The sequence below is a fragment of the Ruditapes philippinarum genome, unplaced genomic scaffold, assembly GCF_026571515.1.
Source record: "Ruditapes philippinarum isolate M1 unplaced genomic scaffold, ASM2657151v2 ctg4069_1_1_1_1, whole genome shotgun sequence".
NCBI classification, from domain to species: Eukaryota; Metazoa; Mollusca; class Bivalvia; order Venerida; family Veneridae; genus Ruditapes; species Ruditapes philippinarum.
Window position 1 is genome coordinate 29,016 of NW_026864965.1, and position 27,618 is coordinate 56,633.

At 32.4% G+C, this 27,618-nt stretch overlaps 1 protein-coding gene across 1 annotated transcript in view; it reads left to right on the forward strand.

Moving 5' to 3' along the window:
* The window catches only part of LOC132727428 (uncharacterized), a 46,642-nt gene extending 19,360 nt beyond the window's left edge, over positions 1-27,282 (forward strand). The window contains exons 2-27 of the mRNA XM_060712913.1: positions 3,326-3,442; positions 4,114-4,193; positions 4,503-4,601; positions 5,149-5,271; positions 5,840-5,962; positions 6,735-6,857; positions 7,186-7,308; positions 7,657-7,788; positions 8,364-8,486; positions 9,025-9,138; positions 9,640-9,765; positions 10,148-11,030; positions 11,638-11,749; positions 14,854-15,007; positions 15,333-18,551; positions 18,970-19,464; positions 19,843-19,940; positions 20,469-20,530; positions 21,642-21,790; positions 22,272-22,374; positions 22,541-22,572; positions 22,854-22,962; positions 23,566-23,609; positions 23,963-24,039; positions 24,699-24,766; positions 25,544-27,282. Coding sequence (XP_060568896.1) covers positions 3,326-3,442; positions 4,114-4,193; positions 4,503-4,601; positions 5,149-5,271; positions 5,840-5,962; positions 6,735-6,857; positions 7,186-7,308; positions 7,657-7,788; positions 8,364-8,486; positions 9,025-9,138; positions 9,640-9,765; positions 10,148-11,030; positions 11,638-11,749; positions 14,854-15,007; positions 15,333-18,551; positions 18,970-19,464; positions 19,843-19,940; positions 20,469-20,530; positions 21,642-21,790; positions 22,272-22,374; positions 22,541-22,572; positions 22,854-22,962; positions 23,566-23,609; positions 23,963-24,039; positions 24,699-24,725 — 6,847 coding nt within the window. The 3' untranslated portion in view covers positions 24,726-24,766; positions 25,544-27,282. The remainder of the gene's footprint in view (positions 1-3,325; positions 3,443-4,113; positions 4,194-4,502; positions 4,602-5,148; positions 5,272-5,839; positions 5,963-6,734; positions 6,858-7,185; positions 7,309-7,656; positions 7,789-8,363; positions 8,487-9,024; positions 9,139-9,639; positions 9,766-10,147; positions 11,031-11,637; positions 11,750-14,853; positions 15,008-15,332; positions 18,552-18,969; positions 19,465-19,842; positions 19,941-20,468; positions 20,531-21,641; positions 21,791-22,271; positions 22,375-22,540; positions 22,573-22,853; positions 22,963-23,565; positions 23,610-23,962; positions 24,040-24,698; positions 24,767-25,543) is intronic.
* Positions 27,283-27,618: the final 336 nt, after the last annotated feature.

Here is a 27,618-nt window from a genome sequence, read left to right on the forward strand (position 1 = left end):
ACTTGGAGTGTCAAGGTACATTTTTCATTGACGCGCCTATAGTGTAACACAGACACTTTGGAAGTGGAGCTCAAAACGCCTTTAAAATCCAAAGAAAATGTATACTTGTCAATCCCAGCTTATGTACTGATTATATATAAAAGCTTAATATAAGCCGTTTTGAAAAATAAATCATGTTTCAACGTCTACAATAATACACATGATAAAATTTTTGCCAGAAAAAACCGCACATCTACCGTTAAAATTACCATGCATGTATTTTATTCCATTTCCAATATTTTCCCATGACACAGAAGAAATTATTCTTCATGATGATGGTCTATTTTAAACTTCAACATCAATATAAACAACGCAACAGGCAAATTCAACATCAATGTTATCGCCGTTTTAGTCCATTCACAAAATCTTTCGACAAATTCAAACTGGCTCCCCAGCTTTGCCGTATGCAAATACGCTGCGCTTCGAAAATGGGAACCAATCGGCAATAGTCGGAGCAATTCGGTTATATGCTGGTTACATGGTGTTATTAGATTTCCTCATTACTGTCTAAAATTCAGGTAGCAGTCTTCCATTGGATTGCTAAATAATGTTTCACCATTTCAACATGCAATGCAAATTTATTCATGACTTTTAATGAACCATTATTTTGTTATCACGACCAACAACAAAAAATTCTGAAAATTCATCCCAATTTGTTCATTCCAGTGCGTGCTCTACTTTCAGTATTTAGCTTGGACTTAAAAATATAACTACTGTATCTTAAGTCCCAGGTATCGATAGAAACCTTTTTTTAATTGACGTGAAAAAAATTGCATGTAATTACTACATTAGTTCCTTTGTTGATATTTTTATATACTGTTAACTTTGTATATGAGTAACATTATAATAGAAATAAAAATAAAACTGACTTTGTACATTTTCATATTCTATTCTCTAGCAAGCCTACCAACGGTCATGATGACCCATGTATTTCGTCCGTCCATTCATCTTTGAAAAAGGATAATATATTATTCCTATGAAATCCAATTAACCATTGAAAAGTTTATAAGAAGATATCAGGCCATCAGATGTTTATTAGTTTATCGTTACTTGATGCATGTCTTACTTGGACGCCCTTTGACGCTTAGCATCAATGCTTTCTTGTTTGTATTGTAACTGTGTTGCTTTTATGTGTATTTCTCATATAAGTAAAGGAACACAGACGGGGGACATTTCATTTTATGAATTCCAGTGAAGTTGAAATTGTGAATTCATGCAGTTGAAATCTTACATTCATGAAGATGAAATTGTTATTTCATGTCTTTTGTTATTTCATGTGTTTGTTTTTGTCGTAAACTAGTGAAGTTGCTACGATTCAAGAAGTTGAAATATCACAATCGGTGTTTTGTAGATTTCTTCTAAATTAATCTCGGTGATTCACTCTTAATTATTAGCCTTTGAACGCATTATTTTCCAACAAAACATTTTCCAAGTGAATGTTTGATGATAATATTTTAATGACAATTTTTCTTTTCCTTTGATTTTCTTAATGTAAATTAATGTTTTTCTGTTGCTTTTTTCAAATATAGTTTATCAAACACCTGACATTATTAACAATGATATTTACAAAATGTAAAAACACAAATGGTTCATTTATGTCAATATTATGCAATATTTGTGCGATATAATTATTTCTCCTAATCGTTAATTCAACAAGGAAAAACAGGATTAACTTTCCTTTTAATTTTCTGAAATATTTTTAATGCTATTTTGTGGGGGAGATAAGTGCTGACATAACTAGGAAAATCTGCCATTAAAGTTTATAACAATATTTGGAATATTTATGTCAACAAATAAGTGTCTTAAGCGGCTGTTTTGATGTGAATGCATTAATTCAGAAATCTGGCTTGAAAGTCTGGTAGAATACGCCGCAAAGTTACTGAAAAAATCATTCATAAAGTGAAACTTTTCCTTGACAAAAATGCCAGAATTTCTTGAAAGTTAGGCGAATAACTGCCGGTTGAACACATGTACCCCGTTTTGTCAATATTTGACAAGAAGAGGTGTTGACTTATCTGCGCTCGAAAATATGAAAGTATTTCCTAAATATGACAGTTATTTCTAATATCGAGACTCACGTGTATGCACACACACAAACACACACACGCGCACGCAGACACACACTAGCATGCACAAGCGTTGATTTATCGGCATATGCCAATGCATTATGGATACTAAGAGTAGATTTCATTTTCACTTGCGCTTGAATAAATATATGAACCTGTGTACTTTAGATTCTTATAGTAAAAAGAAACGCTATTACTATCTATCAACAGAATTGCAATGTAACAGTAGTCACTTTTAAATTGACTTGTTTTAAATAATAATACTATCAATAAAGTACTTTTAAGTACCAATAATTATGTATTTAAAGGAATAGAATGGAAGGAACAGTGTGCACATTTGCAGGCTATTCCCTCCCAAAATAGGGGGGGAAATTGGTAAGAGTGTGAGAATAGTCTGAATACTTTCATGTAGTTTTTATCGTTTTGATATCCGATAGATCGATCTTGATGGTGCACATGCTTGTGAAATATATATTTTTTACAAAAATTATTTTAATTGAGATTTATACAATACTTTGCTTCTGTAAAACGGAAATAAAATTCTACTCTCCAGCGGTATTAAAAGCACGCCAAAATCCAATGGGGTCACAGCTAATTATGTAATTTTGAATATTGGAGACACACAATTAAAAAGTTTTAATGTTCGTAAAAAACACTCAGTATCTTTAACATCCTTAAGAAATCCGTGAAAATGTTCACAAGATAACAAAGGAAGTTGGTCAACGTTGCCTGGTGCACGCACGCAAGGTTTACAAATAAACGCAAGTACAAATACTATATTTTAGATATGCATTTCAACATGGTCAGGCAATATAAGAACAAGGTGTTTTCAGTAAAAACTGGATTTGTAAAGATAAAATTCAATACGTTTTATGTCTTTTTTTTTTAAAAGAAATATTTTGTCATGGCAAAATAACATCACAAACCTAAGCAGATAAAAACATGGCAAAGTCCAAAATGCCATGTTATAAATTTTTATGCATTTTAATAGAAAGAAGTATAAAAACTAAACATACACTGGTTACATTCAAACATTTATATGATATAACAATTTAAGATAGTTTTCATGTTTAAGCACATACATTAATTGGCTCCATTATTCAAAACCTATCATGAAAAAACAAAACCGGCAGCTATCAATGAAAACATTTTCACATAGACTTTTTGGGGTGTGTTTTTTTACCATTAATCACACATATAATGTACTCTCGATTTTGTAGAGGTATATTTGCTGGCTTTTGTACGTCAACATACTCGTGCCAAGGCGAATGCAGTACTAAAAAGACGTATGGCAAAGAATGCGGATGGTTCGGGTGGTTAAGATGCCCAACGTCTAAGTAACTTTAAATACTATTATTTTTGTTCCTTTGTTATTTCCAATAAATAAGCAAAAACCAATTCTTTATTCTAACTGACTCATTAAAATGTTCGTTATCTATTTATTTGTTTAAATAAATATAAAAATCATTTTTTCAGTTTAAAAAATGTTCTTTTAGCATTATATAGATTGTTTATTTTTATTTTATTTTGAAAATGGCACTGCAAGAAGACAAAGTAAGTTTTGTTACATAATGCAACAATTAAAACTTAGCACAAATGTAATGACTGTCTCGTATTTGTCCAATATTGTCGAAAGCTTAAAAATCATTACATTAGGTTACAAAGAATGGAAAAAAAGTTTTATTCTTTTATAATAAATTTGGTATTAGTTTATAAACCATGTGATAAAAGGATAAAGACACCAACTATTTATTTTTGGGCTGACGGTATAGGTCATACAGCGACTTTCCAGCACTATGGGTGGAGGAAGACTTCTGTTATCCATTTGTGCAATAGTTCAGTTAAAAACTTACTTTCATATGTCAAAAAAATTTTATATCAATTTTCTATGTTTATAAAAACAAAATTTGTTGTGTTTATTTTTGTATACATTAAGAAATTTACATAAACTTCTTACAACTAAATAATCAGCTATATATAGCACTTACTTTTGCTAAACGTCATTCAGAACGGTTTACAGACATTGTTCGAGTGTATGCTATAAAAGAGAGTGTTGTCCTGGCTATTCTGGAAGCGATTGTAACACACGTAAGTTGTAAAAAAAAATCTTTTTAAACTTATCCAACATTTCGGTTGCTTTACAATATTTTTTAATTTAATGTTTGACATGTATATTCACAGTAAAAAATCAAAATTTCTAGGTTCTCCTACCTTCACAGCTTTATCAAAGCCGCTAGTGTAAACACAAAATATAGGCATATTTTGTGTTGACTTTGGCTTTTTTGTAACAAATTTTCTTGCTGAATGAGGGCCGATTTTACTATTCAATATTTTAAATGATATATAAATGATTTAACATAAATTTATAAATATCAACTTATTTTCTCAATTCTACAGCTCTATGTTTTGGGTCGAATTCATGTCAAAATGGCGGCACGTGCAAATCTCCGAACATGTGTAGCTGTCCAAGGGGCTTTTCGTCACCCAGATGTAGTGGTATGTATTCAATTTGTTTAAATTTGTTCAAGATGGTTTTTAAATATATTTTATGTATCACATAAAGGGTAATATTTACTGATTGTATGAGAAAGAACTAAATCCGTTTCTTACTCAACTGTGGTCTAAAATGAAGTTTTTAAAGATATGTTAGTACATTAAAAGTCACGTAGCTTTTTTTAGCTTTAATTTTTTGTGGTTTACACTACAACAAAATGCTCATATACAAACTTAACTATTTCTTTCTCCAATAAGAAATTCAATGAAAAATCCTTGAACATTATGATATTTAGAGAATAGGGGATAAACCATTCAAAAGCAAATAACCAAGTTAGTTTGAATAAGTCAATACGGTTAGTGAAAGCATCATAACATTTCATAACAATGACAATTTCTTCTGCAGTCCTTTATTTTTATCACTGAAATACATTGGCGATAATGTTTTTTGTGACATATGAAATACATAACCATTAGATTCATGCATGATTATTACTTATTTTAAGACAAAAAAATTTAGATTATGTTCTATTTATTTTCTTTCATTAAGAAATCAACGAGTGTAGCAGCAACATAGGCGGATGCCAACATAATTGTGTAAATACCTATGGTTCTTTCTATTGTACATGCAGATCAGGCTTTACTCTTCTCTCGGATCTCAAGTCGTGTATAGGTATTTTAAATATTAAACGGGTATATCTGTAAAGTCAATGAAACTGAACAACTTCACTAATGAGAAATACAAACAAAATATCAGGGTTTGGGAAATAAAAAAAAAAACATTGCAACAAAAAAGGAAAATTTGAAAGAATTCCTTGAATAACCAGCATAACTGTGATTTGATACAATAAAATAAAACAACACATTGCTGTATCTTTGGTTCGCTTTTCTTTTTTCCATGACACTACAATTCTTGAAAAAAAAACAATTAAATTAACCGTTATATAAATATTGTTTGAGGTAAAAATTGTAAGACGTTTAATAAAAATCATGTCTTAACGACCAAACAGATCCATTCTTTGAATTGTGTTCTGTTACTGTTGCCAATTAAATATTTTCATTTTTAGCATATTGGTGATATATTGTTCATTAGCTAATTTAGCAATCCTGATTACCGGTATGTGTCAGCTGATTTTATTTGTTTCATTTTTGGTGTTAAAATGATATATACATTTCATTTAGATGCTTTAAATCTATACTTGTGTTATATCAAGAAAGAACATAAGTTATTTTATTACCAGACCTTAACGAATGCAATGTCAACAATGGTAGATGCAGTCACGTTTGCAACAACAATATTGGGTCCTTCTTTTGTAACTGTAGGGAAGGATATAAACTAAGCACAGATGGACGGTCATGCTATGGTAGGTTTTTCAGTTATCACAACGATAATGAAAATATTTGCAAATTGATAAATGATATGCAAATGAAAAACATAATCCACTGAGACAGAAAATAATGCTAGATAGGATTACACGTAGCAATGGTTCTTCAAGGCAGTGTAAATATAACTCAACTCCATTCATGGGCGTTTGATAGTCCTTATCAACATTTACATTTTAAGTTATATACAAATTTACAACACCGAGCTGTTGCAGATGAAAACAATACATTACGTGTTTGATTTTCACGAATATTTGCAATCTGCATACGACAAAAAACATAGCACTACGTAGAAATAAATGCTAACGTCAATAGACATACCACGGTAGTTAACCGTTGAAAGATTTTATTCAAAAGAATAGAATTTTACAAGACAAAACTCGCTTTCATAGTGTTTCATACAAAACTGCATGGAACAAAGATAGAACAAATATCAGGAGACTTTGTTTTAATATTCCCAGTCGAAATTGGCAGCAAGATAAACTCGTTAGTTTAAGTAAAATCATTGCAATATATATCGTAGAAAGATGGGGTTTTTGCCTAAATGATGACTCTTTACAAAACACCAACATTTTTGTATTCTTCAATTAACTTGCGTAAACCCTTTCAAAGAATATCTGCCGTTAATGCGAAAAGTTCCTTTGATTTTCTACAATATTTTTTCCAACAGTCAGCCGTTGTATCAATCATGCATGGCTTTTATGATTTGTTTATAAATTGTAGAAGGTAACTGTTGCTTTTAATTTTTTTAAGATGTGGATGAATGCAGGCTTGGAACAGCTGCCTGCACTCAGAAATGTGCAAACACCGAAGGCTCCTTTACTTGTTCCTGTAATGCTGGATTTACTTTAGGTGTTGACAGACGTTCATGTGAAGGTATACTAATTCTACAATAAAAAGGCATACAATAATGCATTGGTTTCGTACTTAAAATCTAGCAGTTATGAGGTAACGTCTTGTTCGATCAAAATGATAATAACAGAACAAATATCAAAATTTTCGTTTAAAACATTTTTTTAAATAATAACACTTCAAACAGTTTGCTTTCTATTTATATAATCTATACGCTAGATTTGTAATAACCATTTTGATGGCATATGCTTTAGTTTCAAAAGTAAAAAAAGTAAAGCTCTACATTTCAGAAAAAGATTCAAATCATGACAATGATCAATCATCAATTATATTTTTTTTAATTTATGACTAGATGTCGACGAGTGTGTTGAAGGAACAGCCAAATGTGATGGTTACTGCAACAACATCCCTGGGTCTTACACATGTTACTGCGACTCTGGTTATATCACTGACAGTACCGGCTATTCCTGCAAAGGTTGTATCCGTCTTCTTTATATCTATTGTTTATGCATTTATCTGAGTTTATAGCTTTGGAATATCTCTAATCACTATGTGAAAATGAAACTGTAATACTAAATGAAATTAAGGTCTTTACTAATGAAGAGAGGGTATTATCTTGTTCTTCATTTTCGCATGTCATTTCGTCTATGTTTCTGTTTGCCTGGCTGTGTAATTTCCTTAGAGACTCTCTTGCGGGAATCGAATTGTAGCAGTAAGATACTAAAAACCTTATCCACTGCACTAAGCTAGACCGCAGAAAATTCGTTTTTACAATCTTAAGATACATGAAAGGTGGTTCTAAAGCTTTGTTTATATAATCAAGATGTGAATGAGTGTGACACTGGAAACGGCGGATGTGCTCAAACATGTATCAATGAGGCAGGTTCACACAGGTGTGAATGTCGAAACGGATACAAAGCTGTGTTTTCAAGTACAGATAGCGAAGTGTGTGAAGGTAATTGATAAACTTGTAAATGTGGGAAGGTAAGTTTTTAGATTTCTTGATGAAAAAAAGTATGTATAATACTGCATATTTGTTCCGTCGATTTCCATTGGTTAATCATAACGGTTTTTTTTTGTTTTGTTTTTTTATACCAAATACACGGATGCTGTCAGTTTATAAAGAAATCTCTACTTTTTTATTCAAATAACGTAAGATTGCTGCATTGTGAATTCGTCATGGTCTTGCTTTGATATGAACTGTAAAATCGGCTTTTTCATGGACATGGGCTATATATGCAAGTAATCTTTTATATAAGACCAGCGAAGCGGTCATAAATGTTTATAACAAATAATATACATCTTCCTTTATGATATTTTTACTTTTTACAAATAATTTAAACTTTTTAACTGATGTAGATGCTTATTAACCATAATTCTATGCAGCTTTAAATTTTGTTTCTGAAAGCTTTATTAAGTTAATGAATACATGCATTTCAGTATATATACTGCTTATTAAACATATGTATGTGCTATGTTGTAGGTGTGTATTGTGAAATGAAGATACAAATGTATTTTTTGTTCATATAGATATAGATGAATGCACGGAATCAAGCGCATTATGCTCTCAAATTTGCGACAACACAGATGGGTCCTATAAGTGTAGTTGTAAAAGTGGTTTCAGCCTTAACACAGATGGTATTTCTTGTAAAAGTAAGTATCCAGAGATGAAATTATATGCGTTATTTATAGATAGAGATACAGAGTAATAAAACCTCACTACATGTCTATGGTTTTAATTTGTGTTATAACCACCAGAAAATGTTGATGGAAAGATTCATTACCATTGCCTTGGATCACATATGCTTTGAAATAAATTAAATATACAAGTTTAACATTTTTACTGAAACCTAACAATCAATTTATTTCAGCTTCAAAGTATTAATGTCGAGATAACTTCATTTATCTGCAAATATGAATTCGTTTAAAGAATAATTTGTAACTGACCTCTCGTTTAAAAATTATACATCAAGTCACCAGGACACATGACTAAACAAAGAAAGGACACAAAGGCGAAACGGAAAAGGGCTAAGCAACTGTTGTTAATAATTAACAAATCTATAAGGATATTAAATTAGAACATTATCATATATAATGATTCATAAGGCTGAAGTTCTGTCAGTATTGTTTCTGGCATATCCTTAAAATGATGTTGTTGATACAAAAAATAGCAATCTCAATTTCATAACAGATGTTGATGACTGTAAAGGTGTTGTATGCATGAACGAAGGTACATGTGTTGATGGTTTGAATAATTACACGTGTATGTGTAAAACAGGTTTCAGCGGCAAACACTGTGAAACAGGTGAGTACAATCCTATTAAAACACAATTTTATCAGTATTTTTTTTTATAGTGACTGACCGACTGGCTGACCGACTCTACTTTCAACAGTTCTTGGAGCGTAAACGTTTTCTTTTCACTTGGAATCATTGCAAATATTCTAGAAATATTTCATTTTCGTGCAGTTAATGAAGCATATAGCCGCAATGAGACGACACAATGTTCAATCTTGTTTTAAGTCCTCTGCTAGTTTTCTTTTTTAATATTCGAATTTTACAACTGTAATTATACTAATTGCCAACATAGCAAAAGAAGCAAAGATAGTTAATCTATATGGCAAATAAATGTGTTTTGGAAACTTTGCCAAGAAACCAAAAATCTTACGTTTTTGTGAAATAAAAAGAAAGGGTAGCATTTTAGGCATAATGGGCTTTTAAATCTGCAGCACATGCTTAGCTTATTAAAAGCTTAATACAAATCCAATAAATTGCAGTCGGTATTCATCTATATTGATTTACTTTAAGATATTAATGAGTGCGAATTTGCAAATGGGGGTTGTCAAGATGTATGTACAAACTCAGAAGGTTCGTTTAACTGCAGTTGTTCAGGGAATCGAGAGCTAAGCGAAGATGGTTTCTCATGTTTTGGAGGTAAGTAGATAGATCATAAGTGTTGCTCAAAATATGACCTGCTTTACAATAATGCAGCTTGATCTTCATTGTTAAAATTTTAGCATAATCACTATTAGACATGTTAGACAAAGGGTACTAAGAACACGATGATAAACGTCCATTTAGAACTAATCTATCGTCTAATGTTACGAACATGGTGATGATGACCTTGTTAAATAAGCTGGAGAATGGGAAAATATTTATAGTTAATTGTTTTTAACAAAGTAAGGGAAAACTGGAAAATAAGTAAAACTTATATCACATTCATAAATATAGGAACTTATTAAGACTAATGGATATTCGATATGCTGGTTATATACTTGAACCTAGTAACTAGCTAGCGTTTGATGTTTTACTTTAGGTGAAGAAGAAAAGCAGACTGTGTTTGAACGACTCGAAATTCCTCAACAGCTCCTGCCGAAAGCGTGTTTCACTGTAACGCTTGCCCAATGCGTAGATGGAAATGACATTACAATATATTTAAGCTCTACAGCGCACTGGTATAAACTACATGTAGATCAAGACTTAATGTTTACACATGGTGTTGTCTTTGCTAACGTTAACAATTTCTCTGTGCCAATATCACTAAAGGGAATTGAGATGATTGTAAGAAATGACGAGTTTACGTTAAATTATGGGTCGCTTCACGAATTGACTGAAGGAGCAATAATGGAAAGTGGAAAAACAGACGATGATTGTGCAGCGTTCGAACTTGTTGAAAGTGATATATTCGATTTCATAAGTATGGACTCTTTTATGAAAACTTTTTTGTTCTCGCTCTTTCCTGCAATTCCTTCTTGGCTAAGATTTGGAAAATCAAGAAATGAAGTTTTGTCTATTCAAGATACAAAAAGTACTCTTGTTTATGGGAGAGACATGGATGATGTTTCGTGGTGCGACGGTGCACCAGTTATACCAAATCATTTATACACGGTATTTACGTTTAGTACAGGATTCAAGCTCAATATATTCGGGGATGAAATAGACATACCAAAACCATTAAGTTCGAGACGATTTTGCTTGATTGTCGACCTTTGCCACCATTACGGCGGGACAGTGTTTTTGATGATACCAGATGGTTCCCGAGATATGTTATTAAACATTAGTATGTTCCAAGCGCTAAAGAATAAACAAAACTTGCACATTCATCCAAGAGGAATCGGAATTTCACTATTGAAAGGGATAAATACAAATTCCCACACACTATCTGGACAACTCTGGAATGGAGACACAATGTTTACACCGTACGTCTGACGCCATGCCTTTATTTTAGTTAAAAGAGAAGTCCCATTTTGATTGTTTGTAGTTTAGTATAATTTGAAGACCAAATGTAAAAGACCATAAAGAGGTTCCACCTATCTAAATAGGTAGTGGATATAAAATCTAATTTGTCTAGTTCAGGCATAAAGTAATTGCATTGGCCGTCCTGTAGTACGTTCAAAATCATGTACGGATCTTATTTTGTCGTTTATTCATTGCTTACTATTCTTTTTTTCACAAATATTTACCAGCATGCAGCATTTAAGGTGGAAGAGTAATATCCGTTGTTCAAAGGTCAGGATTCTAATGGTTCTATGTAGTCAATATTTTTCACATTTTAATCATTTTGTTTTTAACTTCTTGGCACATTTAAGGACCTTTTGAAATCTTATACAGATTATATTATCAAGGACATATCAAACACATCTTGTTTGCTGATATATTGGTAGCAAAAATTCATATTTAGGCATATTTTCTGTGTAAGCCTTTTATCGACTTAATTGTGAATGTATATTTAGTCATTTGTTTTTTTTTTCTTGCACTTATTTCCAACATTTGCGTTTAAACTGTTTTAATGTTTTTATTATGAAGATTTCGGCCAAATGTGAATGTCTGGATAGGTGGTGGTATAAGCAAATATGACACACATTTCACAGTTGAAGGAAACGCTGATATTTATTTTGGTGTTCCAAGCGTTCAAACAGTGAGTGTTCTTTTCAGGTTTTCATTTTATTTAGATTTTAATGCGACCCAAACCTGGTTACTCTGTTTATCAAAGCTTTTAATATGTTTTGTCATTTTTAATAATGTTTAATGGATTAGTGACATACCAATCATTGAATCGTACTTCTTTTTCTATAATTATATCATGGTTACACAACACTTTATATACAGATGTGTTTATGTCAAACAAACAGTACATCGATTCATATCAACAAAAAAATATATCTTGTAGATAATAAACGGGATTATTTTCTTTCGGAGTTACGACATAGAGTTTGTCATATGGCGATCCTCCGACTTTACTGGAGGAAAACCTCAGGTACACTCTCGTGCATTGAGCCACCCACCGTCCGTCAGATTCTTGGCTTTTCTTCTCACATGAAAGAATCGAAAGTCCTTATCTGTGTAGTGGGGCAATTGGTTACAAGTCAACGACTTTAACCACCAGACCCGTAATAAATAGGTAACGTAAGTTATTGTGTAAAATGAAAGACAGTAATTCATGACATCCAACTATATATTTATATATTCAATAATATTTCATCAGCATAAAATACATTAGAAAATGCTATTTTATATAATATGCAAATGTTGTACATGTATATGAAACCAAAGCAAAAAAAAAATAAAGCAAAACATTAAGTAGCGTTGTGTGTTTAACAATTCCGAATAAACTGTAAGGGAAAATGCAATAAATACAGAATTCAAAGGAACCATCGCAACTAATCTAGCCGGCGTGTTGGTAAGCTCCGTTGTAAAGGTTGCATAACATTTTACCGATTAAGTGCCAAACATTGACGTAATGGTGTTTCCTATTCAAAAGGGTATAATGAATAATTATAATTGTTTATTCAGGTAATTTATTTTTTGCACAAAAAATAATAAATAATAAAACGAGTGATCAATCATATGACTATTGTATAGTATTGGACTATAAGTTGTCCAAGCGCAAAGTTGTGTGCTCAGCCACCGTAAGCACTTTTCAGGGACATGCTTTTCATCAGATGCGGTTCCCATACCACCGGAATATCTTCATAAATACATTAAACAAATTTGACGATGCTATACTTGTCTCAGAAGATGTGGACATACACAATGATTAGATGTGGACACATAAAATAATAAAACAAAAGTCAAATACGAAGTAATACGTTTTGACGTTTCGATCTCCCTGTTAAATCCACAGGCACGAATATCGGACCTGGGCAGAAAATATGAACAGATTGGAAAAAACACCTCTGTGTTCATCTTAAATGTGTCGAAAAAAATAAATAATTGTGAAATACGAGGGTTGTTCGGAAAGTTTTGAGACAATATGATTTTTCTCTGTTTCTAATTACAGCTTCGAATATTATTTAATACAAATTATAGCTTAATATGTTATTTATCCGAGTTATGTCTTTAAAACGTTGTAACGTTACTATACGGCATATAAATGTTTCCATAGCAACACCTGTCTACGCATCCTGGCGCACGGACTATTTTCTTGTTATAAGTTTTCTTACTGAATAAAAAGAGTCCCTAAAATTGCGCCAAACGTCACGAAAATTTTATAACGTCACTTCCAACTTAAGGACGTCATTTCCGCTAGTTGTTTAAGCCGTTACCGCAGATCATTATAGCAATACGTGCGCGACAAGACAACGACTATGGAAACACCGTCAAAAGAGGAACAGCGTGTTTTAATTAAGTTTTGCGTTAATCTTGGGAAGACGCCAACAAAAACTAAGCAACTTCTTGAACAGGCAAACAACGGACGTACTGTTAGACGACCATTGGTATTTAGATGGCATAAAGAGTTTGGAAGAAAGTCAACAAAAGACAAGGAAAGGAGCGGTCGCCCATCCGTCATCGACGATAAACTGACACTTGCAAGAAACGCGCTTCAGTGCGACCGTCGCATAACAGTAAGAGAAGTTGCAGAAGTTTGTGATGTAGGTACGGCAACTGCTCACAAAACGTTAACTGAGACACTTGCAATGTCTCGGGTTTCGGCCCGTTGGGTACCGAGATTATTGACGGCTGATCAGGAAGAAAACCGAGTAAAAGCATCTCGACAGTTTCTACGTTCATACCAGAGAGAAGGCGACGCGTTCTTAGACAGAATTATTACCACCGACGAGTCCTGGTTTTACTACTACGACTCAGAAACAAAGTCGCAGTCTTCAGTTTGGAAGCATCTGCCACTTCTCTGGAACTTGATGTTCTCGGGTTTAACCGCATCGCTCACCCACCCTACTCACCCGACCTGGCCCCAATGGACTTTTCCGTTTTTCCAGCCATCAAATCCGAACTACGAGGAATCCGGTTTGAGGACATAGTTGAACTGCGCTCTAGAGTTATGAGCATTATTGCAACATTTAAATCTGACTGGTATATAAATGTATTCGCCAAGTGGGTTACGAGGCATGAGAAATGTGTACGTTGTGAAGGAAGATACTTTGAAAAGGAGTAGCAGTTGACTTTTCTACGGTGACGTTAAACTCTGGAAGTAACGGCAACGTCGGATAACGTCGTTGCGTGCGCCGGGTCACCGGTAGTGTCTGTGCCTAACGCTTTGTAGCTTTTGTATACATGAAGCTATTGTTATGAAATTTTACACTATAATAGATGAGGTATTAAAGTAATACATAGTAAACTCTTGTTTGATTTTATCTTTTCCAACGCTAAATATTGACCCAGTCTCAAAACTTTCCGAACAACCCTCGTATGCCCCCTTAATACATTTATCAACGTCCCGGGAAATTAACCCCTCGCTCGTAGGCTCTTAACTTATAGTACATTTTAAGGCGACTCATAGTTCACATGTTTTGTTTGTTTTTGACACAATTCAGATAAACACAGAGGGTTTTTTTTCAATCTGAACATATTTTATTCTCAGGTCCGATACTGTGCCTGTGGTAATATCTGTTTCCATTGTAGTGTGTTTTTTTCAATTTTTGGATGTTAACATAAACGGATCTTCATTTGTTTGTGAATTGTTGTTGTTGTTGTTGTTGTTGTTGATGATGTTGTTATTGTTTTTGTTTTATTGTTGTTGTTTATGTATATTTATTTTATTTAGATGACTGTTTAAATTTGTAGATATTAACATCAATGTTTGTAGAAGAGTGGACAGGATTTCTCGATATCCAACTATCTTTGTCACCTGTTCTCCGATTTGATTTATTTGGCAAGGAACGTTCTGTGACCTTTCCATTGCTTACATCTACTGCAAATGCGTATATTTCTATCGGAGGTAAATTCTTCAAGTAAATGCCTGACAGTAAAAACTTCAACACGAATTGTAAAAACTTCAACACGAATTGACCATCATTTATTTTGTTTCGCGTAGGGCCTTCTGTTTTACGTAAAAATTTCTATATAATTTATCATCTTAATTGTGTTTATATGATTAAACAGACTTAATCATATAAGCGAGGTATCTACAGTTGAACAGATGTAAACATATAAATGAATTATCTTTATAAAGTAAAATATTGAGTGCATTCCTCTCTGTAGAACTCGTCTGATTAAGCATGCTCATTACTATAGTGTGTATCATAAATATCTCTTTTTCTAAGGTTCAAGCCGCCAATGGTGTGGTGATGTTTCAAACCCAGAAGGACTGTTCCTTTCAGTAATGGTTGAATTGAACCCATTTAAAGGAATACCTTTTCTTGAAGACTTTGTGTTTTCATCAGTAAATCGTGTACATTTGTTTATGAACACAGATCCAAAAGATAATCATTTAGAGGGAATACAGTTTAATATAGCAAGCTATATACTCGAGCTTGACAATGTTCTAAACAATATCACAGCGGTGCTTAATGAAGGACTGATTATTACCGAACTCTCTGTTTCAAATACAATTGAAACAGTTGTTGTAAAAATGAAATATACTTTGAATATAATTAAGGCAAATATACAATTACATTTAAATGATTTGTTTACTGAAGACTTTAAAGAGCTAATCCACAACATTGATAATATCCGCAAAAATCTAGAACATTTAAGGTCAGCACTTATTGTTTTAAAAGATGAAACTGAATTCGTCATAAATGCAGCGAAAGATCATTTTATAAAACTACTAGAAGATCAAATCAAAATGATAGAGGATAGTATCAGGAATGTAATGGATAATATAACTGATACTATTGCATCGTCTATTGGAAACTACACGGGTTTTGGACTGAAGTTCTCTTCAGACTGGACATTTTGGGGTTTAGAATTCGCCGGTTTAGACATTGAAATGATGTATTCAAAGGGAGACCTTTTTAGATGTAGCCGATTTGAAGCCGTTAAGAACTTACTCAGTGGAGAAAATGCTATTCGGATGCTCGTAAGGGTATCAGAAGGAATCAGATTAGGGAAATTTCTGAAATCTAAGGAAGGAGAAGGTTTAGGTATTGCATTTTCGACAACTTCCTTTAATGTTCTCTTGCAATACCAGGTACATATACAGTTGCTAGGCATTAAGGTAACTGAAGATATTTTTATAAGCAATAATGGTATATATTTTTATTTAGAAGGAAACATCTGGGACATATTCTTGGCTCAAATTGACGTTGAAGCGGAGGTTGGTAAAAATTGGGATGAACTGACTTTTCATCTTCGTGGAAGATTTGTTGCAAAAGCAAGGAAACGCCGTGATTATATCACGGAAACATCATTACTACAAAACCGCTATCAGTTTCCTTATAGACATCGTCGACAGGTACATACGGAAAGTTCTTCTTTTCAAAGCAGTTACTTAGATGCTTTGCAAACAGTCATCCGGATGATATCGGATGAAGCTGAAAAACGGTTATCTCAAGTGCAAAACGCGCTAATATCAGCACAAAATGGTTTCACTAAAGCACAAGATTGGTTAGACAAAAAACAAAAAGACGTCATAGCTGCAAACGTTGTTTTCGACAATGCAGTTGATAAACTTGAACAAACAAAGCAAAAACTTGAAGACGCGAAAGGGCCCATGCATGAAGCATTAAAACAATTGGAAAAAACACAGCGAGACATCGATAATCTGTGTAAAATAAGGACATGCAAACCAATTTGCATACCTGGAATTAAATGTGGAACTTGTGTTAAGAAAACTTGGTTTGGAAAGATACATTTACCGTGCTGCAAACTCACAAGTTGTATGATCAGTTTTCCAGATATCTTGTGCGAATTTGCAAATATAGCATGCCGAATATTTCGATTTGCAGCTTATACTGCACTAGAACTTGCAAAGATAGCTGTTAAGGCTGTGATGCTTGCATATGATGTTGCTGTAGCAGCTGTTTCATTTTCCCAGTTCGTAGTAGATAAATCTCGTGCTGTTTTGTTTGTGGCAGAAGGACTTTTAGAATTAGCAAAAATTGGCCTGGATGTAGCAAAAGTCGTTTTGGAGGCAGCAAAAATTGCTTTAGAAGCAGTAAAAATTGTTATCGGCGCCTCGGCTGATGTTCTTCAGTTTGTAATAGAAAATGGCTTGAAAGGTATTATAGATGTTAAAAACTGTGGATTTGATATCAAAATGTCAACGAAAGATCTTCCTGTATTTGAAGTTTCATGTGAAGTAAATGCTTTTAAGATAGGCTGGACCGAAATTAAATTAAAGATAAATTTTAAAAATATACTTCAGAGTATTTGGCAGGCAGCACTGGCAACAATCAAAGCTCTTATTGATAAATTTGGCGGAATATTTTCTGGTCGTAAACGTAGAAATATAGAGTTCGATGCCTCATCAAGGATGCATGTGTTGTTTCGTAAAATTCGAGAATCAGATGATGTTGACAACACTTTACATAACCTAAATGAAACTATTGATTTGAGTAACAATATAAGTGGCTTTCGTGGATCAGAAGACAGTGATTCTGAGAGTAGAGTAGCATTATATAGAGAAAAATGTTTATCAATAACAATGATACAAAATTTTATGATTGATTCATTTTATTTCTTGCAAGAAGTTGTAAATGATTCGAAAGCTTACTTTGGAGAAATTGACAATGTAAAGAGGCAGCTACAAGAGTTTAGCACTATAAATGTATCATCTCAAAATATGACAACTGACAGCCTCGGGATAAGTAGACAATATGCTACTATGGATTATAATATGACAGAGAATGACATTGACAAAGCAATTAATGATACAACAACGGCAGTTGCTGAAGATCCATTGCTTTTTGAAATACAGTCGGCGGCAAGTGTTTTAAGTAAAAACGTGGATGATGAAATTAAATCTGTTGAGGCAATTAATTATCAAAATTCTTGGTTTACGTCGATGAAAAATAATACAAGGGATTATTTCAATGAGTCCGAATGCGTAGACTTTCAGGATTGTATATTTTACGCTATTTCAAACTTGTACGTTCTTTATGAATCAGAGACAATTCCAAACATATCTGACATTCAAAAAACAATTCTTGATCTTGAAAGTTTACTGATTCAAACATTTCAGAACGAATCTTCCTCTATAATCGATACAGCATCTGCATTTGAGTATGTTCTCTTTAACATTAACAGACTTGTCAGTATGAATTTATTTTGTTCAGAGGCTCCTACGTTTGTTAAACAGCTTCACAACAAGACTGTCTTACACGGCAGCGATGTTACATTTCTCTGCAATGCTACAGGTGATCCAGAACCTATCTTCTTTTGGTTAAGGAATGAAACAATTATCCCAGAAGAACGTTCCAATGTGCTGGCCGTTTTAAACGTTACCCAAAATGATTCTTACGACAAGTACAATTGCATTGCTGGGAATATAGTGACAAATATCACCTCTTCTGATGCTTATATAAGTGTCGTGCTACAAGGTAAATGCATGTTGCGTTATGTTTACAAATATCAAATCCTAAAATTTTAAATAATTGTATAACAGTTAATGCAAACACTTCCTTTCCCTATCATCTTAAGGTAATACATGTACAATGTATTTCAAATTTTAATGGGAAATTTCAATGGTTGTAATTGACTAGCGTGTAAACACACACGCTAGGCGTTCGTAATAGCGGTTCCTACTTGATCAATTTCAAGACTTTGTAAGTTATTAAGTTTTTGTTCGATAAATATTGAGAAAATAAATTCCGGTTTTATGAAATTAAAACAATCCTTTATAAGTAAATTAAACATTTGTCGATACATTGCGGAAGTTATGTATATGAGTAGATGATAATGGAACACATATTTTTAATTCTTAATACATTCTTTTCATTTGTTATCACATTAAAACAGAGACCGATGAGTGCAATACAGGAACGAACGTCTTTGTTTGTGATCATATCTGTAAGCAGGTAGGTTCATTCGCTTGTTCTTGTAAAGACGGATATAGTTTAAGCGAAAATAACATAACATGTGACGATGTTGACGAGTGCTTATCCAATAACGGTGGTTGCGGCCAAATTTGCATCAACACAAATGGCTCGTTCAGTTGCTCATGCGGGCATGGATATTTCCTACATGCAAACAGAACATCGTGCGTAGACATCGATGAATGTCTTGATAACAATGGCGGTTGTAACCAAAAATGCGAAAATCAAGACGGATCTTTTAAATGCTTGTGTAATGAAGGGTACCAAATCGACATGGATTCTCTCTCTTGTCTTGATAGAAACGAATGTGAAGAGAATAATGGTCAATGTGAAGAAACATGCATCAACTTTGATGGAACGTACATTTGTAATTGCCAACAGAAACGATTTCTGAATGAAGACGGCTTAACATGTAAAGGTATGAACAAATGTTTTCAAGAAATATTTTACATTTCAAATCAAATGAAAAAGTATCATGTTTATTGATTGACTTTTTTGAGGTGTCGCAATCTAAATACAGTGTATTGTCTTAAAAGAGGTCACTGGTCAATTTTGTAAGACAAAACAGATGATTTCAATTATGTGAATAAATAATGGCAATAAGGCTTATAAAATACCATGCCTTCCAGTAATGAAATGGATTGATCCGATCTTTATACTTGAAGTAACAATACATTTCAATTTATGAGGCAATATTATGAGGCGAAATTAATCTTTCTATTACACCTTTAAGTATACAATCGAGTTGAAATTTGCTGCACAACATTGATTTAATACATGTATCGTTCCTTTACAGATGTTTCTGGTACAGCGGTATCATCAACTATACGTCTATCTATAGACAGTGACACAGCTTTAAGAAACTATACCTTGTATACAGAAATCATGAATGCAGTAATTATATATCATCGCTTTTTCTATCATATTTTTAAATAAGGTTTCATACAGATTTGATTGCAATAAACAAAAACATCTATTGTGTATGTATGCGTATTGTTGAACACTTGATGTAGATCACAAAAATAGTATATAAATTTGATATACTTGTCAATAAATGTAAGAAAAAAGAAATGCACTAGAGAAAAACAGAATCCCTAAAGAAAGCCCAACACTGCAAAACTAAAACTGTTGCGGGCTCGGTTTGATTGAGCCTGTTCATTGACGGTAGAGATTATTGCAAACTATCGTCCACGCCCCCTGGCACCGGCTTAAGCAGATTAAACGTTTAACATGAACTTGTATAATTTAGATTTTTGGAACATCCGCAGATGTGTTCATATGACGGTTATCATAGTACCTTCAATGTGACAAAATATTGCCATTCCATGAAATGCGGCACATTGTCCCCACAGACAAAATCTTATAATGTATTTAAATATTTTTTTTATGCAATAGATTATATAAAAAATTAACGTTTTGCAGTTGCAGAGTTACTTCAGAGCAACATCAAAAGCTGTAGTTTTCGTTTCTGACCACACTATAAGGTTAGTAAAATATATTTATTTTTATCTTCATGAGGAAATTAATACATATCTAGATGTTGACATAAATAAATAAATATATAAATAAATAGATAAATAAATAAAAAAATTAAATAAATAAAAAAGAACATAAATTATTAGACAAGAATGAAAGAAAGAAAACGAGACACTCAGACAGACATATTGACAGACAGACAGACAGACAGACAGACAAAAGAAATAAAGAAAGAAAATACACATGTATATAAAGAAATCAATAAATCTTTTATTTGGGGAAACATCAACATTCAAAATTTATCTTTAGTGTGCTATATTGTATCATTTTAATGTGAACTATATTCTGGTAAAATGTCAACCATAACATCATTTGTACAATAGATGAAAGGAAACATGTTTAACATTTAAAGTTTATTACTACTGTATCATCGAATACTGTAATCATTAGATTATTTTATTATTTTTCGAGTATACAAAAATCTGGAAACAAAGTGATCCCTCGGGAGCATTAATCACAACAAAATTACATAAAAATTGCAGACTCGGTTTGATTGAGTCTGTGCATGAGGGATAATGAATAAGTGCAACATCTCTCACGCCCCCTAGCACCGGCTTGAGCGGTACTCAATTCTCAACACTTAATAGTGCTGCAATCGGTACATATTCCATTCTACATTTTGTTCTTCCGGCTCACAAAATCTGATAATATCATACTGTCTTAATACGTACAAATAAATTTTTTGTCTCACTGAATGATAACGTTGATACTAAGTTGTTAAACAATATATTTAGTTTTTGGTTGAAGAAAAAAATGGCATAAATCCTCATTATAAGATATCATAAGGAGACATAGCTTAAGCAAAATTGTAAACATTAACTGCATAAATGCATTTAAAAACAAACATGCATTCAAAGGCAGTCAGATGCACTGCCAAACCGGAATCATTAAGTTCGTTCTAGTCACTTTAGCTATTTATTTTTCTTACGAAAATACGCTTCGGCTGAAACGTACTTAACTTGTCTCTAAAATATAACGTTATCAATATTCTTTGTATGTAAATTGATAAATACAAATGATTCTGCTTGGATGAAGGCATTTATCATTTTTTACTTTCAGAGCCGGAAGTATAATTGTAGATTACACAATGGTTATTGAAGAAAAGAAAAATCAGACTATGGTAGTTGATGCAGTTGTTCAGGCGATTATAGATTTAGACGAAGATGGAATCCTGGTCATTGATGGAAAACCTGTTCCTGTGAAACCAAGTAGTTTCTATAATATTAGCTTATCCTTTAATTATTGAAATTTAAGCAAAGTACTTTTTATTTATTCAGTCAGCCCGGCTCATGACAAAACTCGTGTTTCTCTTTTAGTATTTACTAATTTAACTTTTGACAAAACAAACGGAAACTGTTCATGTAAAAAGAAGTATTTTTGTCATATCATTAATAACTGTGTTTAAACAATCAAATCAATGTTTGTTAATAATATACATTTTTTTACTCAAACCAATCTTTAAACGCGTGATTTACAATTATGCCAAAGTAAAAAAGAGAACTGCCTTTCTTAAGTTATTGATCCATTTATTTAACTTCAACTTTCAAACCAATCCCTATCTAAACATATTCTATATACATACTGTTTTATCGTAATGTATTGCACTTTTGACCGTACACACTTCAGTTAAATTGTACTGACCTTCATATATCATCTATATTATATATTTATCACATATATTTTTTTCAGTATTTCCAGCAAGTGCTGGTCCATGTGAACTACGGGAACTTCTAGCAGGACCCTGTGATAATAACACAGTTTGTCAAGTTTTTGGCAACAACCCAATTTGTCGGTATGAGCACAGTTTGTAATGATCGAAGTAAAAGTGTGTCAATATTTTATAACAAATTTGTCTTTAAGTACAATGAATTTAGGTATCATTTGTGTGCCATTAATGTTATGTTTTACACTTATAATTATAGAAATATTTTATTTTATGTTTCACTTTTATATTTTAGGAAAACAAAAAACAACATAGAAAACGTCGAAGGTAATACCGTTTCAAGTTTTCTCTATGTATATTTTTTTTTTGTATTTTACATGTAGAATGACACGAATTACGAAATTTGTCAGTAAAATTGTAATTAAATGTTGACATTATCTGACAACGAAATATTAATTATTTAAGTTTCTTTTAATACTCAATTATGTTTGAGTTCAAATAGATCTTCCTTGAGTTTTGATCAGATAATGTTAAGGCGGATTTTAAAGAATTTTAAAGATGGTTTCTATTGATTAATCTCATATAATATTTCGTAATGCTTATTGCAGAGGAGAGTGATCTTATCATTGTTGGAGTTGTCTTGGGAGTTGTTGTTTTCTTAGTGACAGTGGTTTTGTTGGTAGTTTGTGCTTTGAAGAAAAGAAACCATAAAAAATGGTAGGTCAATTTAATGGGACCAGAAGTCAGTCTGAGTCTTCGTGAGTACAACGCCTGTAAACATTTTCTTTTACCAAACATTTTCTCTTGTCCAAAAATCGCTAGACCCAATTAATTGATTGATTTTGCATGCAAAAGCATCACTTCACATGTCATTATTTTTACATAAACATTAAATATAAAAGAAATTGTTTAAAACTTTTATATGTCATATTATCTTTCATAATTTAATAAACTCCGCTGTTGAATGTTTGTATCAGTAGTCAAGTGGTCGCTGGCTTGAACTTTGGGTGAGGTGACAATTGATTTCGAAAATTGTCAATTATTTCCTAACGCTGATAAGATTAGCAGTCCACCACTCGAGGAGAAAATGCTTACTGGTAAGTTATCCAGATGAGCCAGTTTCGGGGAAATGACCGGAAATGTACAATAATATGCGTAAATACACACAAAAACAAAAGCAATCAAACAAACAGAGCTTAATTGTCGTATATTTGTATATTTTTATCGTTTCGATAGTGGAAAATGTAGAATCGCATTTTATTTTGGTAAATTGTCTACTAAGCTTATGTAAGCATTTCAAATTTAAAAGTACAATTGCAGGACACCAAACATGCCTAACGGAAGAAAATCCTCACATAAATCAGGTAAGTGAAATAATATTTATACATTTTATTACCATATTAATGGAAACTGTTTGCACATCTATCCGACCTACACTTTAATTGCTTTTCTACCAGCATTTATTTGATTAAAATGCATTTTCACGATTGTTTATGTTACACAAGGTTTCATTTGGCTTGATAATTTTCAATTTTAAAACTATATTTTGCAAAACTTGTGAGTACTCAAATGTAATTAAGTTAATTGCGTAATATCAATATTGTACGATGGATATTCTATCAAAGTCGACTTTGCGGTAAATAGTTAATTTGTATGAAATGAAATGATAGTAATTCAATACATAACATATTTCTGTTTGCTTTTTTTTCTTGGATAGAAGAAAATGTTGCACTTCCCTACTTAGGCCAAAGGAATGTGCCAAAAAAGGCCCCAGTCACTGCTTCTGTACAAAGCGTATGTATGCATTCATAACAGGTTTACTTATGATTGATATCGCCAATCAAAATAATAATAATAATGATGATGAAATTAAGATTCCATGCTTTATCTTGATTGAAAACCATTTCTGACACACTTTAGAGTGTATCAAGCTATATATTCGTTACCAGCAGATTACACAATTTTTGTTTGAATTTGTAAAAGAATAGATTCTAAAATCTGTTTTAATTAAAGCAGGTTGGTATTTTACAACGTATACAAAGTAGCAGCTTTATATCTTGTTCCTGAACATTTTTATCTGTTTGCATTTTTCATGTTGAATATAAGAGACATAATATTAAAAATTCTTTAGAGAATTTACCATATGGATATGGAAACCACATAGTTTTACCATGCATCCATTTTATATTAATATTCTTTTAGATAAAGCTTTAAGTAAACGAGCAACAGAAAAATCTTAACTTCATTACCAAGTGTACATCTTAGCATATTAAAGGAAAGCTAGGTGAAAACTTATTGGGCTAATGGACTTATGACTCGTGCAAATTAATAGTAATAGTTAACAATACAATACAATACAATATTTCTTTTTTGAATAATTGAATTGAATTGCTGTTGTCCCCACATCTTATGTAGACAGACAAAAATTGTATTTGATGTACTTTTTGTTAAAGGCAACTGGTGGTCGTGCTGAGCCGTAGATGTCTTTTACAATTAGTTGAAATTTACACAGATAACGCACGTATGTACTTTTATTGCTATCAAAAAGCGACTAGACGTAGTATTTATTAAATATATTTCGTAAATTTTCTTATTACGTAATTTGTTTGCCAAAATGGTGGCATTCTTTCATTAACTGCCTTTGATTTGAATTTCATTATTATTATAACTTTTTTTTCTTTTCTTTTTCTTTCTTTATTTATTTATTTATTTATTTTTTTTTTATTATTTTTTTTTTGTGTGTGGTTTAAGTTTTTTCGTCGCACAAAAAGTAGGGGTGTCACGTTTATCGGTTAAATGGGTACGGTCGGTTTGTAGCTAAAAAACGGTTAGAAAATTCAATAACCGGTGACCGAGATTAATATTTGACTATGGCCTGAATGTTTTAAATTTATTCTTAATATTACCTTAGTTTTTTATGACAAAATATGACAATTGTTTCTATTTTAATTGTATTCAACATTTTTTTCTGATCTGATCGAATACGGTACAATTCTAGCAGAAAATAGTTACTCCATATTCAGATATGTATTGTAATCATTTTGAGTACAACAAAATATGAACAAAATGGCATATCTTGTCATAAAAAAACAAAGTTAATGTTGAAAATCTTAGGGTTTTATAAGTACGGTCTGTTAAACGTTTAACACGCTTATTACGTCGCCGTTCGACGTTCCGCAAGCTTCTTTCTTCACACGACTCTCTGTTACAGAAACAAGATTGTATTTCGCGTTAACGGTTTTAATTTTCACTTGCTTTTTGGTTAATATAATTATTTAAAAAACGTTCTATTTTACAGATGGATCAAAGTGTCGACTAGATCTATGTTGCAGGGACAGATGACTTAAGTTTGATTTTTTTAAAGTGTATATAGAAGGCTTGTAAATTTACGCAAAAACATGATTTAGATTATCGTTATGACGAAATTTACTTTATTACTCTCGAGTGTTACATTAATACCATTCATATATTGTTTCTAAAAATGACATTTAATTTATATTATACATTTTTCATTTTTATATTCATTAGCTTTATTATTGCATTTGTTGTTTTATCATTGAAATACATATAATAGCGTATTGCTATCTGGTCAGATAGCACAATTAAAAGTACAGGAAAGCCAACATCACCTTAAAACGTTAACATTCTCTGACAATGTTCTATATATTTTACGTAATGTATCTCCTTTAAATTATGCAATCATTTTAATTATTTTAATCAAGTCTGAACTATTTTGTTAATACCTATTTTCTATTTTTAAATCATGGACAGTTTTATCGTAAAGCTACTAATTTATATCATCTGAACAAACTTCCTAGTTACTGTAAATACAACCATCATAGATAACTCTAAAGCTTTGCCTTCTTACAATTTTTATCTTTTTTAATTGATCTTGAAAGATTATATTCAAGATATTGAGTTCAGAAAAATACAAGATAAACGAATTTTCTTATCGAGTCATACAAACTTGTTTATACACAATATTTAAAATAAGGAAAGATCGTTTGCATATAAGTTTGAGGGCAATTTTGACCAAAACTGTGAGGAGTATTTTTGTTCAGTATGCTCTATGTATATAAGTATAGATCTAACACCTGTATTTATCATTCTGGATCTTTATGCCCCCACAGAGTGGGAGCATATAGCGTTGCACTTGTCCGTCCGAGTGTCCGTCCGTTTGTCTGTCCGTCTGTCCCGAAATCTTGTGAACGCAACTCCTCTTAAAACGGATGGCAGATTTTGCTTAAACTTCCAGGGATAAACAACCTTAATGTGTAGATGGCAGTAAAGAAAGGAATTTTTGCTGCGACCAAATTTAACAGAATTATGGCCCTTTGTTGATTTTTTTCACTATATACTATGTAGAAATTTTGTGAACGCAACTCCTCTTAAACCGGATAGCAGATTTTGCTTAAACTTCCAGGGATGAACAACCTTAATGTGTAGATGGCAGTAAAGGAAGGAATTTTTGCTGCGACCAAATTTAACAGAATTATGGCCCTTTGTTGATTTTTTCACTATATACTATGTAGAAATTTTGTGAACGCAACTCCTCTTAAACCGGATAGCAGATTTTGCTTAAACTTCCAGGGATGAACAACCTTAATGTGTAGATGGCAGTAAAGAAAGGAATTTTTGCTGCGACCAAATTTAACAGAATTATGGCCCTTTGTTGATTTTTTCACTATATACTATGTAGAAATTTTGTGAACGCAACTCCTCTTAAACCGGATGGCAGATTTTGCTTAAACTTCCAGGGATGAACAACCTTAATGTGTAGATGGTAGTAAAGGAAGGAATTTTTGCTGCGACCAAATTTTACAGAATTGTGGCCCTTTGTTGATTTTTAGTTTTCAACTTGTGGCACATGTAGTCCAAAAAATATTTGACCTAGAGTCATAAGATTGACAGAATAATGGCGTGTGGGGGCATCCGTGTCCTATGGACACATTTCTAGTTTATATCGTATGTTTGTTGCTGATTAAATTTACTGTGAATTTTTCTTCTTTTCGAAAAAAATAATTCTCTTAACAACAATGTTTGTTTGTTTTTTTATTTGTGTGTGTGGTGTTTATTTGTTATTTAGTTATGCGCTCTCCTATGAGTTTGAAATTATTATTGGATGGACGCACGGACGGACGGACGGAAGGACAACGTCGAAGTAATATCCCGATTCAGTCGGCGGGGATAAAAATATGCAACATGGCTAAGATTCAAACCAAGGACTTTTAGAATACGGTTATGTAACTCATCCAGAAGAGCTTTCCAGTAGCTTACAAAATTTTCCCCCTACTAGTGGACAGATCTATACCATGATACTCACAAAAAAGGTTTCTTTTCAATATCAGATCATACTTATTTCGATAAATATGC